Below are 21282 nucleotides of genomic sequence, written 5' to 3'. Positions count from 1 at the left end.
TAAAGCTTATAATGTCGGTTATCTGTATATACACACAAATCCCTACCTGTCAATACTATGTAGACAGTGCAATGTCATAAATTAGACTTTAAATATACATACATATACACTTTGTTTATGAATCATTCTATTCTTAAATCCGATGTAAACCATTGGAAATTTTCAGCGAAAAGTAATTCTGTTGAAGACCATAAGACAAGTACATGTAGTACATCTGTATTACACCTTAATCACATTGTGCCACATACAACTTGACAATGTCTAAAGTACATGATAAGCGTGGGAGGCAGGACATAAAAAAATATCATAGATATACAGGATCATTTGTCGAATATGATTGTTTTACTGATTCTCTGTGGTAACAATGTTAAAAAGCACTTTAATTCCCTAGATTTTTTTCTGAATACGTTTTTTTTTTATAAAAAATGTCTTTGGGTCTTATTTTTTTGTTGTTCTGCTTCATTTCCATTTAATCGTTTTTGCAGTTTTTTTCAGTCGATATTATCATTTGAATTTTATGCCCAAAGCGATATGATAAAACAAAATACAAATTGAAATTAAGAACCAATCTTCCTTCAGTTTTTGTACCTTGCCATTAATTTGATTTTGCACTACTAATACTTCATTTCTTTAATTGTTTTTGTTTTTCGGATTACTTTGATGACAGTTAATCTTGAAATGGGTTCGGAAGCACTAAATGTATAAAGTGTTTTTGTTTTTGTTTTTGAATTTAAAACATAATGCTTAATAAAAATATTGTCGACTTTTATCTGCAATTTTTTTTTAAATTGACATGTTTATTATAAAAAGTAGACGTTAATCGTTTATTGTGCAATAACCGTCTTATTCCGCCACGAATCAGTTCTGTTTGATCCATGCTTTCAGAGGTTTGATAGTTATTTTATAATTCTAGTGAATGTTTTGCTTTTGATTTATTCGGCATATTTAAAATTCAATGTGAAGAGTAACACTTTTGATTCCAACAAATGATATGCTTTGACGGAATTGACTACCTATTGCACTGAAACCTTCCAGTTCTAGTTGCAGAACACCCCCCCCCCCAAAAAAAAAAAAAAAAAAACAACAAAAAAAACTACAAAAAACAACAAAAAAACACATGTAAAGGAAAGAGGAAGAAAAAGAAGGATGGCAAATGTCGGCAGCTGTGGCTTTGTTGGACTTTGCAACACCCAAATATGCTTCCCCAAGCAAAACTTAAGTGTTTGAGGTTTTTACAGAGACGTACTGTCCATGCCGACTGCAACAAAAGACATCCATTTGCACAGTCGCTAACTGGTCAAGAACACCAACAAAATTAGCATTTTTTTTTATCATAACCCAATGAGCAGCATGTTGTATGTTTCTAGATTAAAGAAGAACAAAAATAATTGTTTTTAAAATTAATTTTTTTCTGTACAAGGGCAAAATAACTTGGCATCAAGGGGAAACAAACCATGTTATGATTTATGTGCGATCTCATTGTTTCAGATTTGTCTCTTTTTTGTTGAGTTTGTTTTGCTCAATCTGTTGTGCAGTGTTCTATACACTGTTGTTTGTCTGTCCGTCATTTTTCTTTTTGGCAATTATGTTTTTTTTTCGACTTAGGATGTTTGATTGTTCCCTTGCTTTATTTATATTCTGAACGCAAACTAATAAGTGTTTGTTTTTTATAGGTTATATTACAATTCCTTTCTTCGCTCCAAACATTGAAGCTACAAACGTGATGTTTCACTGTGACCATTATCGACGTGGAATTAGTGTTACAATATCGCAGATTTCCGTCGTGTTTGAATACCTGCCAATAAAAACTTGAATAAAACATTTGTAAATGAATATAATTAATATATCTAAATTAATTCTGTATTTTTAAAACGTAAAACAGATCAATTACGTTCCCCATGAGTTCCGACTGCATGTTTAATAGAAATTAATAGTAAGCAACAAACCTAATGTAAATGTTTAGTGTTTCATCCTATTGCCGAGAGAATTTCCAAATTATGACATACTTACATGTAGTATTCTAATAACATTAAAGAAACGTCTGACGCACTTTGTAAAAATGAGACTTTGCAATAAATAACAGGTATATATACGTAGTATTTGGTTTGATTTGTCCCATGAAGTTATACACCATACTTTGTAATTTTTCAGTCGATATTATCCTTTGAATGTTTTGCCCAAAGCGATATGATAAAAGAAAACACAAATTGAAATTGAAATATTTTTTCAACTACTGAGCGACTATTCAAATGATAAAGTATTAATCTTGCTACATGAAGGTTAAATGTAAAAAAAAAAAAAAAAAAAAAAAAAAAAACCAACACTGTACGGTAAAAACTATCCCCTGAAACAAATCCCACAAAAGGCGAATAAATTTTGCAGCAAAAAAAAATTCCCGTATTGCCACACGCAAAAACGTAAACAAAAAGAGTAAAAAGCTATGCACATATTACAGTATAATCATTGAAAAACATAATTCACATTTTTTCAAATCTCAAAGTATCATACTACCTCAACATGAACTTGTAAAAGTTTTCGAATTTGTTTTACTTAAAATCAAAATATAACGTGTGTAAAATACAAATGTCAAATTTGTATACACGAAATTGATATTGAAAGTTTCAAAGTATGACAGAGTGGTGTCAAATAAAAAAAATATTGGCGAAAATTAGTTACTTCCCTATTTTCAGAAAGATACATGTATATGCATGACAATCTCATCGCACTTACTTATTTGTTATGCTATTATGAATACAACATTTAAAAGACATCAATAAACAAAAGTTGACGTATAACTACGAATTTTGCGATCAATAAGACGCTTAAAGATATTGAAATTCCAGTATCTAAAATTAGAACGGGAGTTTTCTTTTTATAAATAGGTGACTTTATTTGAAAAGATAATATATATCTGTCATACTATGACACAAGCTGATATAAAGCAGTCCTATGAGTAATTGCGGCTATTCTTTAAATTAGAGTGAGGTTATTCTTACCATCAGACACAAAAAGGACGAAATGGTAATATAAACAGAACAAGAACAAAAGAAATAACGGAGAAATTCTTTTCACTCGTATACAGAAAACCATCAATTACGAAGATAAAGAAGAATCGACGTATCCTCCAGTCTTTAATCGAGCTTAAAAATATCAATGTAAATGGAGATATAACTGTATATCCAATTAGTCGATTGTTACTGACTAATATTTTAAATAGAGAAAGTTCGGGATCTCTGTCAGAAAGCAGAATAAACAATGAACTTATGCAACTTTCCACATTATCCAATTTTCCAGTACATAGAATAAGTCTTATGGCAGAAGAAGGGTACTTTTCGAAGGAAATTGAGATGAACTTGTTTGTTATTGCTGTGGAATACTCTTAAAAGGTTGGAGGGCTGATAGCAACTCAGCAGATATTCATCAAAAGTATTCTCCAAACTGCCTACATATTCTAGAAAAAAAATCAGATCCAGTGGAACTGTTAAGCAGAAGACATTCAATTACAATTGATGGTTTGTGTGATTTTCTTTTTTCATGATAAAAGTCTGTTGCCAAATCCGTAATTCAACAATCAAATTAGAGATCCATTTTTTGAGTTGCTTCATTCAGGACAGAAATACATATTCATAGACAACAACTAACGGACATCCCGATTTTTTTTTTGCATGATGCTTTTTAAATCTTTTAACTGTATTCATATTTTTGTTAGTCTAAATATTTTATACTCAATAGTAATCGTTTTCTATTAGAAATTGGTTAAACATCACTTTTTCACCTTTTAAATTATTACAATTAGCATGGATAGCAAATGGCAAATAGACTATTGTGAACCTCTGATATTGTAAAAAGTACTGCGTTTGAAGTTGTTTGAATTTCCTATTTTTGTTGTTGCTTTTATACTTTTATACATTTTGATTGAATTAAAGTGATACTTATTGTTGCATCATACGAAACTTATATCTTTGAGATGTAATATTATATTTGCATTCAACATATCTGAACAGAATATACCATACACTAGTTCTAATGAAATATTAAGTACACCTGCAAGACCATCACCATTGAAATATCCTTAGTATGAGTCATTGCAGAACAGGAAAGATTCGTATTTTAATTGGCCAGCAAACAGAAGTTCCCTACATCCCTATGACCTCTCTGAGTGTGGATCATTTTTCACTCGTATGTTTATACATTTCCATTTCTTTTGAATGTTTATATTTTAAATTCGTTGAAACTACATTAGACAAATATTTGAAGGTATTTCCTCTTTTCTTTTACTGACGAGTGTTTATGCATTGCTGCCGATTTTGTTATGCCACCGCCGTAGCGGAGGGGGCATTAAGTTTTACCTTCGTCCGTACGTACGTACGTACGTCCCAAAGTTGGTTTCCGTTCTCTGACTTTAGTTTGCCTCAACCAAATGTTATGAAACTTATACACAATACTTATTACCACAAAACACAGATAAAGTTTGAATTTTGGTGGTGTCACTTTTACTGTTCTAGAGTTATACCCCTTTACAAACGGAAACATTGCTGAATTTTTCGTTTTCGTTCTCTTACTTAAGTTTGCCTCAACCAAATGTTATGAAGGATGTATAAGACGTAAACACATGAAGAGCGATATGAACAACACGGACATACAAATAGCCTAATTCATATAAAGGCAACTTTGTCTGATGGAATTCGAACCTCAGTTTCTTAATAATTTCTGAATTTATCAGATGAGATTTTCAGAAAAGTATGTTAAAAATCATGTCAGTACCAAAGTATTTAATACTGAATTGAAAAAGGTACACAACTGTAATATTCCTGACTTGGGTACAGGCATTTCCTAATGAAGATAATCTCGGTGACTAAAAGTCAACCAGCAGTGGTATAGACCCAGTGCTAGTAAATGAAATTAACACTTTATTACTTTCGTGCTTCAAGTTTCTTTTTTGAGTCAACATTTATCAGGAACGCTCACACCCAATCATTTGTGAATAAAAAAAAAAAAAAAAAAAAAATAAATGTCGTAAACCCAAAGTGCTTTTCTTGATTAACCTTCATCAGGAAGAGTAAAACACAAACATTTTAAAGCAAAGAACGTTTAAGGTCAAAATACGAAAAAAGATGTATGACCGACAGAGATAAAAAAAAGGAAAACTTATCAAAAGTCAACTTTGCCTCAGGGTGCCTCAGTTGGAATCTTAGTATCTTGATAATTTTTTGATTTATCAACTGAGAATTTAAGAAAAGTTTGTTAGAAATTTTGTAAGTCCGAAGCACTCCAGAGTTAGTGACACACCCGATGACTAACAGTTTACCATCAATGATATCGACCCAGTGCTTGTACATGAAAACAACACGTTATTATTTCGTGTCTTAAGACTGTTTTCTAAAGCAACATATATCAGGAACGCTCAAAGACAAGCATTTGCTAGCAAACATGTAAAAGAAATCGCCATGTGAATGGCTAAATGACCAAAAGGGTCAAAACATAGTCAAATTCATCAAAAGTCAACTTTACATGAGGGAGTTGAAATCATAGTTTCTTATTAATTTGATAATTTACAACGAATAATTAAGGAAAAATTTGTTAAAAATCATGTCAGAAGGGAACCACTGACTACTGAGTTGTTTACACCAACGAGAAATAACCGCCATCAGAAGTGAAATCGACCCAGTACTACTAAATGAAATAACACTTTATCAATTCAGCGCGCTAGAAACACTCTTTTTGATTAATTTTATCAGGAAAGCCTAAACCCAAACATTTGAAAGCCAAATATGTATAATATCTCATTATGTGAATAGGTCTAAGGCCAAAAGGGACGTAATGAAATAGCCAAATTCATCTAAGGTCAATTTTGCTTTTTCTTAATACGTTTTAGGTTTATCAACGGAAAATTTAAGAAAAGTTTGTTAAAAAGCATGTCAGTACCGAAGGACTGGCTATTGAGTTGATGATACGCCGAAGTCTTACAGTCCACCAACAGTTGTATCGACCCAGTGCATTTGACGAACTTTCTCATAATGTTTTGTCAGATTTGATTGCTTTTTAACATGTTACGCTATATCCAACAATCTTTATATCTGTCTTGAAATATCAAAATAATTACATTTTTTATCAATTTATATAAAAAAAACTTTATCGGCAATTTATCAATCAATTTAGTTAAGTGTTAATAAAAAATATCATGGTTATTATTAACTTATGTATTGAAACATCAATATCTTGCGCTCATACTCTGTTCTATATATGTCATTTACTAGAATGACGGGTATGACTATTGGATCTGGAACTACTTACCCTTTTGGAGCACTTGATTTCACCTGGTGTTTGTTTTGGGTGGTTTTGGAACTTTATTTTCTGTGTAGTGTTTTATCGACTGTTGTTTGTCGTTATATTGATTCCCTTTTTGGCAATGATCATGTCTGTCTTTTTCGACTTTTGTCACATTGTAATTCCCTTGTTGTTATTATTAACCTCTGTGTATGCATCATTATTAAAACCATTGACAACTTTGCAACAGTTTTCTTGTTTTTATTTGCAAATTCCGAAGACTGTGTTAGATGTTTTCAGTGTGGAATTCGTAAGTTTCAGAAAACACCAAAATCAACTGTTTGGTTTCATTAAACGTCAGATATGCGTTTTCAATGATATTTTTTGGCTGGTATCAAAATATTTGGCATACATTGATCTAAAAGCATTTACAATGCTAAGGATTCATGAAAAAATTCTATAATTTTAAGTGATTAACAACGTTAAGCTGAAAGACTGAGATATGTACATTACTTTCAAAACAAGTGCATGCAATATTTTTTTGTGAAATTTTACAGCTGCGGAAAAACCCTTGATAGAAACCCCTAGCAACGTTATAGCGTTTCAAAAATGCACTGCTCGTTTTATAAAACACATCAAAAGTGCCAATTTTAAACTGTTTTACATCGACTGTTCACATCATAATTATATACATAACATATTTGTAAAGGGTAAGCAATTAATACATTGACCGATTTTAATCATGTATACTTAAACATTTTTGGTGCACAGTTTGCATCAAAACCAAGGAAATAACACCTTAAATTTAATATATGCAAAGGAAAAAAAGTTTTTTTTTTTCTCAGTTTTCATTTACCATCGTTTATCATGTATATTTTGATCAAGTCGTGGCTATATAAACATGTCCTCTTAAATTGGACATGTTTAACTGAACCTCACGGAATGCTATAGACATCTTTTAATAGGTCTGCATACAGACCTAAAAACACAGTTGTTTATACATTATATTCAAAGCACTAAAATTGTGCCTAACCAAACAGTTATGATCAGATATCACCACTATATAATAACAGTGCCAACAACAACATCAAAAGAATGGGAGAAACTCATTAAAAAAAGCATGAAACAATCAATTAAGTCGTCCTAGACTTGGGACAGGAACATAGACATGCGCCAATTAAGTTAGTGTAAGTTGTCAAAATTCTTCCTATAAATGACGATCAGTTAACTAAATATACCTTTTAAAAACCTCATCAGATATACCAGGGTTACAATTTTGAATGTCAGACGCGCGCTTTTTATACGAAAGACTCACTAGTGACGCTTAAATCACAAAAGTTAAATAGACTAAATCAAATACGAAGTTGAAGAGCATTGAGGACCCAAAATTCCGAAAGGTTTTGACAAAAAACAGCTAAAGGTAATATATTCTTTGGGTGGAAAATCCTCAGTATTTCGAAAAATTCAAAGTTGTGTAAACAGTGAGGTTATAAGTATGACTATATATGTATCAATGATCATTGATGTCAACACAGAAGTGCTGACTACTGGGCTGGGGGTAAAATCCATCAGCAAACCTTCAATAGCAGTTGTATCAATTAAGTGGTTGTAAATGATGTCAGGTTAATAATTGTGTACGCTAGAAGCGTGTTTTGTCTACATTAGAGTCATCGGTAACGCCCGAATCAAAAAGGTTAAGAAGTCCAAATAACGTACGTAATTGAATGGCATTGAGGACAAAAAATATCGAAATGAGTTGCTTATTACAGCTGATGTAATCTATTCCTGGGATAGAAAATCCTTAGATTTTCAAAAAATTATATGTATTGTTAAATCAGTTCTGAAAAATTTACTTCTATACTTTACTGTGAGTAGACTGTTCCTGTGTTTATCCTCTCTTAATACACTGTTTTATGAACTTTGGTTAAATTAATTTAATGAGTTATATAAATGCGCAGATACCAGATATTAAAACGAATTATACGTACATGTACATTTGGAAAACCTTCATCTGACACATTCTGAACCAAAATTATTGAGAAGCTAAGTAGAAAGATGTCCGGATGCATCAAACCTAATTGACGTTAACAACATAATGGCAATAAAGAAACTAAATACTTGCAGACAAAATTGATATCTAAATCATTTCAAAATTTGCTACCAGGGGGAAGGTACCGTCGGTCGCAGGATCTGCTTACCCTTCCGGAGCACCTGAGATCAACCCCAGTTTTTGGTGGGGTTCGTGTTGCTTAGTCTTTAGTGTACTATTTTGTGTCATCTGTACTATTATTTGTCTGTTTGTCTTTTTATTTTTGGCCACGGCGTTGTCAGTTTGTTTTCGATCTGTAAGTTTGACTGTCCATCTGGTATCTTTCGTCCCTCTTTTACTCTTGCATTGATTTTTTGTAGTTACTTACAAGTAACAAACTCGCAAGAATTAATCATTGTCAGAAATTTAATAAGAATATAAATGGGTAATTTCTCCTTTTCAGGGCTTGCTCTTTCTTAGGGATGTTTAAATAAATCATGAACATGTTGACATATACAGACGAAGCTAACAGATAACGTATAGGAACAAATGTTATCATGTATTCTCCGAGGATCTTCAGAGCTTCAGTGTTGGAAAAGATATAGTACACCGTTTAATGAAATCTAATCATACAACAATATGCAATAGCGCGTACATTTATTTATAAGGAGACCAACGACTTTAGCTCCATTCATATAAATACAAACAATCAATTCGAATACAAGAATGCGAAGTATTACATATTTGAACGCTAATAAAAAAATCTACTCGTGGTTTAGTATGGAAAGCATCGTAATTGACCCTTTGTGTTTATTCTTATCGTAGGTGATTCATCCGTTGAATATGATGGATATCTACTCTCAGAATATTAAAAGTACTAGAACGTTAAGGCATATGAAAAAACAACCAATTTTTGTCAAATGTACATTGATGTATTTGATTTGTGTTTGATCATACAATGTTGAAATAATAATTGAAGGTTTGAGAAACTGGGAAGAAGATGACAATCCATGGGTAGAACATGCACGATGGTCCCACAAATGTCAGTATTTAATTACAAGAACAGGACAAGGATTCATTGACAGCGTCGTGCAATTGTTGGGATTAGAAAGGGTAAGATGTCCATGCCCTTTGGATAAAAAGTAAAATAACAAAAATACCGAACTCCAAGGAAAATTCAAATCGGAATGTCCTTTATCAAATGGCAAAATCAAAAGCTCAAACACATCAAACGAATGGAAAACAACTGTCATATTCCTGACTTGGTACAGGCATTTCATTATGTAGGATTAAACCTGGTGTTATAGCTAGCTTAACCTCTCACTTGTATGGTAGTCGATAACTCTTTATGAAAATAAAGAGATGAGGTATGATTAGCAATGAGGCAACTATCCACCAAAGTTCAAATGAGAAAATCAATACCGTGTAGTCGGTTACAAAAGACCCCGACAAGAAAAATATGAAACAATTCAATTGAGAAAATTAACGGCTTATTTATAATAAAACAATTTACAAAAACAAAAATGACAGACACGAACCAACGACAACCAATGAACTACAGGCTCCTGACTCGGAACAGGCACATACAGAATGTGTCGGGAGTACACCTTTTTGAAGGCGTATCTAGTAATATTTACGTTAGTTCTAGTAAGGAAAAAGAAGCTTTGAATTTTGTATTAATTGTTATTGGCTTTTAACTTGCTGTCAGTAACTGCAAGTATTATCAGATCTGTTCTTAGAGTCTTTTGTCTTGTGGGAACGTACAAATACCCTGCCACGTCCGGTCAGTGTTTTTGTTTCTTGTTTTTCTGCTGTGTATCGATCTGATGACTTTAGCCTTTTACACTGATCTTTATAGTTTGTTCATATGCTGTGCTGTTACACCACTGTCCCAATTTGTGGAGTGGGTTGGTGCCTGCAATATGTTTAACCCTGCCACATTCTGTATGTGCATGTCCTAAATCATGAGTCTTTATTTTAGTGGTTGGCTTTTGTTGCTGTATTTAATATTTGTTTTTCGTTATTTTGTATATAAATCAGGCCGATAGCTTTCTCGTTTGATTTATTTTACAGTTGTCATTTTATAGCTGACTATGGGGCATGGGTTTTGCTCATTTTCGAAGGTCGTTCGGTGACCTACAGTTGTAAAACTTCTATGTCATTTGGTTTCTGATGGAGGGATTTTCTCATTGCCAATCATACCACATCTTCTTATTTTTATATTATAATATACTTGAATGAAGTATATAATTGTGTATGTCATTTACCGTGTTTACCTTATACAATTGTTCTGTTGTAGGATGAAGAAATTGCACAAAGTTTGGCACCTCAACTAAACTGTGAAGGTAAGCTCATAAGTTTTTTTAGACTAACAGATATTTTTGTCTTGAACATTACTTAAGAAACATTATTTGCTCATCTAGTGCAGAAAAATTGGCACTGTTAATGTTGTTGCTTTTCTTTTAGTCTCTGCTTGTTCGAACACGGAAATTCCGTTCCCAACCCCGGTAGAGGGGTTTCGTAATCCTCTCCCGACAAATCATTTGGATTATATACTATTGCTTTCATTCTGTGTAACTTGAATTAGTCCGTACAGTAAAACCTGTACATTAAGGTCACCTCCTGGACCAAATAAATATTACCTAACAATAGAGGTGACCTTTCAATTAAGATCCAAAGTGCATAGGTGTTACGTTACAACGAGCGATACATTATGGCAAATTGCATTTTTATCCGTTTCTGCACTGTAACTTATGTAATTTTCATTCAAATTAAATTTAATTCATACACAATGCTTTGAACCAAAACTCGCAGATATAGTACGCATTTGGGCAGTGAGTCACTTACGGTTCTAGAGTTATGTCCCTTAATAACTTTGAAAATTGCAATTGTTTTTGTTTCCGTACTCTAATATAAGTTTGCCTCATGCAAACTTTTCGAAACTCATACACTATGCTAAAAATAAAAACTTGCAGACAGTGTTCGAATTTGGGCACTGAGGCGCTTACCGTTCTAGAGTCATGCCCCTTTAATGCCCCTTTACATCGAAGATTGCATTTTTTTCGTTTCTGCTCTCTAAATTAAGTTTGTATCATCCACATTTTATGAAGCTCATACACAATGTTAAGAACCACAAGGGTCGCATTAAGGTCGTGATTCATTCACTGTTCTAGAGTTATGTCCTTTTTCACTTGGAAAATTGCAAAGCTTGTGCGGGGGCAATCGTGTCCTTAGACACGTTCGTCATTTATTCTGAGTTGTGTTTGTCTTTTGGTTGTTTTTTGTCAGCGACTAATGAGTTTGAATATCCCGTTGATATCTTCTGACTCTCTAACAGATTTTACTATCGAAGGTAAACAAAAATTACATAAGTTTGGAGGCTTGAGGCAGCAAATCGACAGATCGTCTGCCTATGACCGTTTGCTGGTTCAGGCCGCAGCTGTGTACTACTGTCGCCGTCGGTACGTTACATGAGGATGCAGATCGTCTTGATTAAGGCATTTATTTCTGCCTCCCTCATCAACTGACCGCCTTGTCCCACTAGAATTGCCTCGAGTAGGGTCATCTTCTGCAACAGCCAGTCTCTTGGTTTTAAGTTAAATTGTAAAATTGTGAACAAATTTGCAATCTTATACTTTCATTTTTCATCTTTCTCATGAATCAAAGCTCAGAGTATATACATATTATCAAATCATAGGTTATTGGTAAATTTAACCATCCGAGATGCTTGCATACTTTAATGAAATACACGTATGAGTTATAACCATGTGTCGTCTTGATATGTATAACGACGAAAAATCTGCAGTTAGCCGGGGTTATCATACGTTTTGTAGATCAATATCGAATTTGGCTATATTCAATGTAGTTGACCACTATCTTACGATCGGACAACACTCCAATCTGTTTTCTGTTCTGGTAATTATTACATCAGTCACGGAAATGTCAGCCTTCAATTTTTTTGGCTTGTGTATCATCACCACAAAGCCAGAGGTCTTTAAATCAGACAGTAGAACGAAACAATGCAATATCATTGTAAGCGATGCGTTATCAAATGATCTGTAATTCATTCAGATTGGAAGAAATCAATCTGAAAAACATTAACAAACAAGAACTCACAATCAAACATAAATTATTTTGGACTTTATTTTTCATCCGAACGCATTTAAAGTCGATTATATCAATAATCGAGCAATCTTGCATTAAATTTGAGGTGATTTTAATGAAAACGATTGGATTATTTAGATTGAGCATATTTCCTGATTAAATATATATAAAAACTGAATTAACTTATTTAAGTGAACATTTTCAAGGTATTTAATAGATTCACTGTTCACATCACTGTTACGTTAAATACAATTAGGAAATCAATCAGCCAACATTAATTTTAATGTTATTCCACGATTGATCATAAAAAAACAATGTAATAATCAAAATAAATGTGCTTATTTTCCTTAGATTGACGACAGATATATGTGATAGGTAATTGCATGATCTACTTAAATTATTTAAGATTGGCATTCGATTACGACGGACCTTTTAGTTACTTCCATTCTTGAAAAAATTGAAACCACTCCTTCTGCAAACAGTAGCGGTCTAGATACTGCTACTGACAAAGTTAATAATTCCTGGAATGGTGTCATTAAAAACGACCAAAATGGTTTACTAGGTAAACTAGAGATCACATTACCAACTAAAGATTTAAAACCGATAGACATGGATCATGTGGATATTGAGAGAAAGAGTAAGGGTAAGCTATTAAAGCCCCTAATTTGACATTGTAAAACAAGGCTATAATATAACCATTTTAACAGAAATGACAACTACTTGTAACTTTGTACATAAGTTTGCCCAAAACAAATCAACATAATAATTTTAAAGATAAATGTACTTAACGGATTTTTTTGTAGTTGCCTTTTTTCATCAAGGAAAATACACGGTAACCAATTTGAATCACATGTTCAAACACATTTACTACGCGATAGATTTAAAACAAACATAAACATATTTTTATCTTTAAAACTTCAATTGAAACTTAACGATAAGATTGATTGATTGGTGTTTAACGCCACTTTCAACACTATTGTGCTATTTCGTGGCGGTCAGTTTTTATTTTTGCATTATGGAGATATAGTATTAAATTGTAGTAGTATTGACAAAATCAAATTCATTTAAATCCAAGACACTATTACCAAAATGCTATCAAACTAATTGTGAAATATACACTACATAATGAAAACAAGAGCATCACCTTCAAGAAAAACAAATTAATTAAAATGAAAGGACAGTTGTCTCTTTTATGTCCTAGTATCCACTTGCAAATTAATTTTTGATGACACAGGAGTCAACAACCTACCTGATATAACATGAAACAATATCACTTATATAATGATATACGATCGTATTCAAACATGACCAAAGCCCGAATGTCTCTATAGGACCAAGAACCTCTTCGAAAATTAAATTGTATCCCCGGTTTAGAGTGAGACTCGTGTAACTCAGTTTCTAGACGTATGTATAATGTAAAATTGACTTTTGTTTGTTTTATGAAATTTCAATTTTTATCCCCGGTTTAGAGTAAGACTCGTACTATTCAGTGTTTAGATGTATGTATAATGTAACATTGACTTGTGTTTGTGTTTTGTATTTTCCTCTGAGATAATTGATGGGGTTCAATTTTGACTTTTCCATGTTCATGGCTTCTCGTCATGCTCCTTTGTTGTGATTATTTTAAAGGAGATATGACATAAAACGAAGGAAAGGTAAATAAAAAAATCAATTGAAGATCGATCAAACCGGAATACACATATGTTTATAAGGAAAATATCAACTTCCGGTTTAATATGTCATTTCCGGTGTAAGATAATTTCTTATTACGCTGATTCCACAAATAAATGTTTTCATGAGCTAACAGTTTTATGTATCGGCAAACAATTGTTGCCTCTATTGTACACCATCTATGTCTATTTTTAAATCAGAAATTTCTTTCATAGTGCTGTAATTAAGTTTACTTAACTTTTATTAGACATGGATTTTTGAGTATGTTTTAATGTTCATCACTAAACAAACCGCCTCGTTGGTCTCGTGGTTGCGTGTTCGCATTGAGTGCGGTAGGTCGTGGGTTCGAACCTCGGCTGGGACAAACAAAAGACTTTAAAATTGGTATTTGTTGCTTCTCCGCTAAACACGCAGCATTAACGAGTAGGAGAATAGACTTGTCGGCTCGGAGTCGAAATAATGTGTCCGGGTAAGATGATATGTCTTCCTGCGGACTGTAACCTTGTGAACTAGCACGTTCAAAATCCGGCTCAGCGTGTCGGTCTAGTACAAAGCAGGGCTAATAATCATATTACATTAACATTTTCTCGTCCTGAATATGCATATTAATTTGCAACTAGATGTTAAGCAGCCATTCATCGTCATCATCATCATCATCATCATCATCATCAAGACTAAATAAGTGTATTCTAATAAAACCCAGGATAATCAAGCTGTAGCTGTGAACTTTCAGTTTGAATTGTCTTAAACAATTAAATTGAATGAATATATATTCCAAAATTAAATGCTCCTTTTTGTAAATGATTGGGTCGTACAAGCGTCTTCTATTATTCTATCTAACTTGAAAGAACTACAGGAATTATTAACACCAAAATGAGCCAGCTTTATGTTTCATCTGAGAATTCGCATTGAACTGAATATTCTCACCGTATATCAATATATATTTAATCTGTTTCATTTTGCTTTCGTGGTGTATTTACTCAACAACAGATTGCAACCAATGCCCTTTATTTTTATTACATGTATATTAAAATTGACAGAAAATACCAATCACAATTTTACGACCATTAAAAAAGTTCATCATAAATCAGTATTGCTCAGGTTTCCTGTTTAGTTTTGTACCAGGATAATTCATGTTGTGCTTTCTTTTTCTTTATTCTCTAAATTATGAAATCTGTTGCACTTTCCGCACAAAACATTATTTATCACTCGATAAAGCTGGTGTCTTCATGCAGATGATAAACTCCACTATCGACACCAATTGTCATATACATGTTGCACTAAGATAGATTATTTATAGTTAATACACATATTATAGTATTTACGATTATGACAACCTGTCATAGTCTAATAATCACTCATTATTTGAATTAAAGTGTCGTTACAAGAAGGTTGGTATGAAGTAATCAGCTGATACAGTTGAATTCAAATAAAACTGAATGAAAGAAGATCTGATGTATACGTAAATGAGACAATAAAATGGCGTATATGTATAAAAACTCATCAAAGATACCAGGCTTATAATTGTTTTACGCAGGACACGCGTTTCTTTTACAAAATACTCATCAGTGACGCTAGAATCAAACAGAATTAAAGGACAAATAAATGAAAAGGATAAATGATTTGCAGAGCAATGAGGACCAAAAGATTTTACCAACTATAGCTATGGTACACTTATCCTTTCGGGAAACTTTTTACTATTCCGAACAATTCAAGGGTTTCAAAACAGCTTGTTTATTAATATTTCCATATCAATAACTCCTGTCAACAAAAGAGGGATAGTTTACGGGGCTAGTAACCACCGGAGAGGAAACATCCACCAGCAGAGTATATTACACTGCATTTTGTAAATGATATCATCAAAATAAAAGCAAAATCAAAATGTGATTACATTTTTATTTCCATATCTTTAAGATACATTTTTCCTATCTGAACATTTCAATTTTTTTTTTGTTTTTGTGTACAATCTATGCTAATAGTTTGGTAAACTTGGATACAAAAGAAAGATATGTGGCGTATACGTCAACGAGACTGCAACCCAACGAAACACAGAGGTTAACAAAAGAGAGGATATAAACGAATCTAATCAGTTCCTTCTGTAATATCTCTTGGTTATATATGTGTTATAATCATTGCATTCATAAGTGGCAAGTTATAAAGAATAGCGATATTTAAAGTCAATTCCTTTCATCTTTTTGGCATACAGAGCATCAAATTTCTCATTGACACCAATAGTAAAATAGTTTTTCCAGTCTCCAACCTCACCTGTCAAAGAGTATATATACACTTACTACTAAAAAAATACAAACTGCACTAGAAGAGGTATTACAGTAAAAAGTCAACAACATGACTAATAGAAACATTTGTAAGAATTAGTAGTAAAATATGAAAGATCGATACATGCAGTTGGGTTTGAGATATCATGTGTGTTAAACAAATAATGCTGTCCTATTTCAAGCAAACACGTTCAATACTGGTAAAATTGTTCATCACTGAAATAAATGAAAGAGAAGCACAAAACCCGATTATTCTGATAACTACGTTCTATTAATCAAAGGAAGTGTTGTTTTATGCACAAACAACCAGTTTATTTGTAATAGGAATAAGAATATTTCACATCTTCATCATTTTTTCTGTCCTAAAATAAAACCAATGAAGTGATAAGTTTCGGATTAGGTGTGCTGGATGTATACATACGCTGTCAGGTCAGGTAGGGCCGGGAAGGTAAGTTCGAAATCAGGTGTAAGGTGAATGGCTTGCTCCCTGAGCATAAAATAAAAGCTGCAACAACTCTTTCAGTTCCATATGGGATCTGTTGCATGTTAAAATTTCAGTTCTGTCGAATATGACTTTTTTCAAAGCGGCAGTCCTAATCTTATTCATTTGGACCAATTTTAAAGATCTAAATTTAGCTGTTTTTTTGGGTTTTCTTTTGCAACCTATGTCGTACTTTGCGATTGAACCTCGTTCTGACTATATATGACATATTTGCAACCAGACGTTAAGCAACAAACAGTCAATCGTGATTGAAAAAACATGAGAAATGATGAAAACAGGACATTATTATGCGATAGATAAGATACACATACATGAATGAACATAAAGTGTGATATAGATTTATACCTTTTCTGTATGTGAAGTTTGTAATTTTCTTAGCTGCTTCTTTATTATTGATTGTAAACGTTTCCACCTTTGAAGTCGCTGCTTGTTTCAAGTTATGGAAACTACACTTTATTGCTATATCTTTAAACAAGTCACTGTTTTCTCCAACATCTAGAAATTTAGCAAGTTTTGTTATTTCCATCACTGGATCCTGTTAGAAAAGAACAGATTTGTTTAATCTGACCGACAGCTGACAATAGAAATGTGTTGACAGGTGAAAATAGTATAAAAAAAACACAACATACATACATACAAAACAATTTACTACTTATTCTTAGAAAACTCAATGTTATAACTGTAAATGTATGTGTTATGTGTTATGTCTATTTTGTGTTCATTTAATTAATTTGAACTTGCAGCAGTTGTTTTGTTTTTAAGCCTTGGTGTTAAATGAAATCATATCTGAATGATCGTTAAGCTAAAATTGTTTAATCAAGGTAATCTTCAACAACAGTTAATGCCAATGTTTTGTTGCATTGCTGTTTTTTCCATAGGTTACATTACACATATATTTGGAGAGAGTAAAGGAATAACGAATTCTCAAAGTAATTTTTAGAAAATCAAGTGATATTTTTGATTCGTGATATCCATTTCAAAGTATGTTCATGTTCAATGTAGAACTTCAGAAAGAAACTATAAATAAAAAAAGAAATAAGATACGTCTTTCAGGTCTTCATATGCTAAGCAGTAAATGTTGTCATGTCCTTCCTTCAAGAACTCAAACCACTGTCTTGTATAGTAAAACCAGTTCAATAACGAAGATTCAACTTCTAAAATTGGTAAAAGAACAAATAAACATCTAGTACACGTAAAACAATAATATATGTTCCACTTTTAAAGATGGAAACAAGTAAATATCTTTCTGTAGGTCAAAATCAAAATTAGGAAGAATACTAAATCTTTGACCATGAAATATCATAATATTTAATTGCATTTGTAAACATTTGGACTTATGGGTTTTAATGTTTCAATTGCATCTTCGCCCCCTTTTCCTTGTTGATAATGGGTACTTTGTTTTGTAAGATGCAATGACAAATATTTCGTATACCATGGATCCCACCTGAAGCTTTTTTAGTGCTTTACTTCTAAAATTGTATGACATAACTTGAAAACTGGACCAATTCAGGAAAATTGAAATTTAAAAAAAAAAAAAATGATCAGATAAAACAGTGTCACACAAACCAAAAGATATTATATACTATCAACTTACCTAATTCCATATATTTGCAGATAAATTCATCCCATTTAATTGCAGAATCTAGGAATTTATGACCCTTGAGAAACGGAAGAAGCGACACTAAAACATCTTTCGGATTCCTTTGAAGGAACAGAATCTTGCAATTTCTGTCAAATACCTGCTTTGGTAATCCCTGCGGTGTAAAATGAGTATTATAAATACGAGGTTTTGGCGAAGCTCTTAACACCTCTGCAGGAACGAATTCAAACATAGCTGAAGTTTTCTCTTTTCCGTGATAATCTGGTTTTCCGTTTCTTAGCATGGAAGTTATTTCCCATAACCAGTGGGTCCCTGTTTAAGTTGAATATAAATGAAACCCATTTAAGAATGTCAATCACCGATGAAAAAAAAGTATTTGTTGTTTGTTACTGGACATTAAACATACAATTAGATTAGTCAAGCACATTAATGATTAGGTATTTTGTCACTGTAAGCAATTACAATGTTTGTTAATAGTAGTTGTGATATACATATAATCCTCTGAAGTTCAAATAAAATTGTTAAATCCTGAAGGTTTTGCATAATGTTATAAATGTAAAAAGCAGGTATTACATCATGTACATTAAACTAATGTTAATGCACGTTTTTTTTTTCGTTTTTTATTTTATTTTTTTTTATTTAACTGATTGTTCGTCAAAACTGTTTTCACTAGCAAATGGAAGACAGGATGTTTATATTTTTATTACCTAAATTCAATGTTTGAAAATCAGGATGCTTGATAAAATTTAAGAACAAAATATTAACCCCTTCTCACTACTATCGGTACCCCAGTACAGATGGGCAAACTTTTGAGACAACTTTATATAGCTAGTTTGCTTCGAGGCTTGCATATATCACAATATTTTACGTACGATTGTTGGTTAAGGTTAAAAAAAAATGCTCTGTATACCAGCGTACTGATTCATCTTGCCTCAAACGTCAGTCATGTACTGTTGAATATTGATACGACTCTTATTGACAAGAGTTGTTTCCGTAAAAAATGTTTTTTTTTTAATAATATAAACTAAATATTTTTACAGATTATTGAATTATTTTACGTTATTTGGTCTCTGGTGGGAAGTTGTCTCATTGATAATCATACCCCATCTTCTTATTTTATATTGTGAATTATACTATTGATATTAAGTAAAATATTACTTTTTTATCAACTGTGCCGTGAGTTTTGGGAGAACATTATTCCAATCAAAGTTTTGACTTGTACATACGTAAAATATGTGGTTAAAAGTGTGTCAATGTAACGACAAACTCAAATAACATTCCATGGTCGTGGTCATTTCTTTGTATTATTTTCTGTTCAAATGTTCTTTTCAATCGAATTTGAACAGTATCATTTCGGAGAAAAAAATGTCACAAATCCCGGAACACGAAAGGGTTAAAACGTATAGTTGCATAAAAGTAAGTCAAACATATTCTTTTACGGTACCAAAAACCCAACATCTGCTTTAGGAATAATTATTTTTAAGGAATTAACATGGATACATTTATGACGGCTTTTGTCTACAGGAGTCAAATAACCACAGTCGACGTAAAGGTTACAGAACCAAAGATCAAAGCCAATTTCTTATTTCATGTACTTTAGTTTTGTTAACACTCAGAACAATCACGTATTTATCATGTTTATCTATAATGGACTTTTATTGAAAAAAAAGAGAAATTAGACAGAGAGCTCCAACTACATTTGAATGCTTTAATTGAAATAAACCATAAACTAACTTCATTTCATCTTGTGATATACAACGATGTTTTGAATATGGAAACTAAGTATTAATCATGGCAACAAAAGTATATATTGTTAACTCGAGGCAAAATCTACACAAAATGCACAACATACATTTACTAAGCGCCAATAAATTCAGTTAAAAAGTTGCCATCGAACAATAGGTATGCCGAAGTACAAAACAAGACATGACACTTTTATTTTAACGAATCTGTCATACAAACTTTACATGGTGTTTTCGTTCAATTTATATTACAATATCACTTATTTTACACCTGGACATGTTAATGACACTTTCCCATATCAGGATTCTCGCTATGGCTGCATTTGTTACTATATTTAGTGTTTTTGTCCTTCCTTTTTTGGTATTTACTTAAAAAATTTCCCATATTGTCAAGAATAGGAAAGTGTAAAGAGTTACAAACGGTACGGTACCTTCCTTTCTTATAAATGTTATTTTGAGCTTTGATTACTTTTCATCTTCGTCGTGTCAGTTCATGTTTTGTTGGCTATCTAACCATATTAATAATTGTTTAGTTTATTAAAAAGCTGACGTGTAACATATTTAAGACCAACTATTTTAGCAATGTAAACTGCACCCAAATCGAAATCCATCTTTTCTCATTGTTAGCCGATATAAAAAGACCATTAAGAAGATGAATAAAATGTCTATTCTTGTATGCTGTTAATATATACTAGTACCTGATTTTGCAAATGCACATATTATGACATCATCATCATCCATTTCCATATTTCTGATACTCGGTATGTGTTTTCTGTAATCTGGAATTATCCTGGCCATTTTAACTATATGCTGTAATGCGTCTCCTTTTTTTAAACATTGTATCGGTGTACCACCCAAGTCAACGGTTACAATTTCATCGTCACCAGTAATTGGATCTGCAACAGATATTGAAATGGTTCTGTAATGTTTATAAACTTTATTTAGTATTTCATGTTGTAATTATGGTAGTTCGATATTTGTAAATTTTGTTTGTCTATAGTTAAATGTTTGTTGTTGTTTTTTTTTAACGTTTTTTGTTGAGCTACTTAACAAATTTAAAATTCCTTCTATTTAGCTGTACTTGATAAAAG

The 21282-nt window shown here is 32.2% G+C and overlaps 3 protein-coding genes across 11 annotated transcripts in view; 1 reads left to right on the top strand and 2 right to left on the bottom strand.

Moving 5' to 3' along the window:
• The window catches only part of LOC127724405 (uncharacterized), a 58776-nt gene extending 45369 nt beyond the window's left edge, over positions 1 to 13407 (top strand). Inside the window, exons 4-5 of one of the 4 annotated variants that reach the window (XM_052231345.1) lie at positions 9276 to 9409; positions 10596 to 10898. In XM_052231345.1, the coding sequence (XP_052087305.1) occupies positions 9276 to 9409; positions 10596 to 10697 (236 nt within the window). In that variant the 3' untranslated portion in view covers positions 10698 to 10898. The other 3 variants (XM_052231342.1, XM_052231343.1, XM_052231346.1) reach the window with 3 other exon arrangements.
• The window catches only part of LOC127724412 (sulfotransferase 1A1-like), a 47804-nt gene that overhangs the window by 20326 nt on the left and 6196 nt on the right, over positions 1 to 21282 (bottom strand). The window contains exon 1 of one of the 3 annotated variants that reach the window (XM_052231366.1): positions 103 to 243. The exons of 1 other annotated variant lie outside the window; for it this stretch is intronic. The gene's annotated coding sequence lies outside the window, so the exon portion shown is untranslated. Of the gene's footprint in view, positions 1 to 46; positions 70 to 102; positions 244 to 21282 lie in introns of those variants that run through there. One more of the 3 variants, XM_052231367.1, reaches the window with a different exon arrangement.
• LOC127724409 (sulfotransferase 1A1-like) overlaps positions 11098 to 21282 on the bottom strand; it is a 108344-nt gene continuing 98159 nt past the window's right edge. The window contains exons 7-11 of one of the 4 annotated variants that reach the window (XM_052231360.1): positions 20890 to 21087; positions 18444 to 18761; positions 17894 to 18003; positions 17195 to 17384; positions 11098 to 12383 (exon numbers count right to left, since the gene is read on the bottom strand). In XM_052231360.1, the coding sequence (XP_052087320.1) occupies positions 12379 to 12383; positions 17195 to 17384; positions 17894 to 18003; positions 18444 to 18761; positions 20890 to 21087 (821 nt within the window). In that variant the 3' untranslated portion in view covers positions 11098 to 12378. Of the gene's footprint in view, positions 12384 to 15048; positions 15352 to 15953; positions 16337 to 17194; positions 17385 to 17893; positions 18004 to 18443; positions 18762 to 20889; positions 21088 to 21282 lie in introns of those variants that run through there. The other 3 variants (XM_052231358.1, XM_052231354.1, XM_052231356.1) reach the window with 3 other exon arrangements.

The sequence above is a fragment of the Mytilus californianus genome, unplaced genomic scaffold (genome assembly GCF_021869535.1).
Source record: "Mytilus californianus isolate M0D057914Y unplaced genomic scaffold, xbMytCali1.0.p SCAF_14, whole genome shotgun sequence".
Classification (NCBI taxonomy): Eukaryota; Metazoa; Mollusca; class Bivalvia; order Mytilida; family Mytilidae; genus Mytilus; species Mytilus californianus.
Note: the sequence above shows the minus strand (reverse complement) of the source record. Positions and strands in the feature narration are given on the sequence as shown.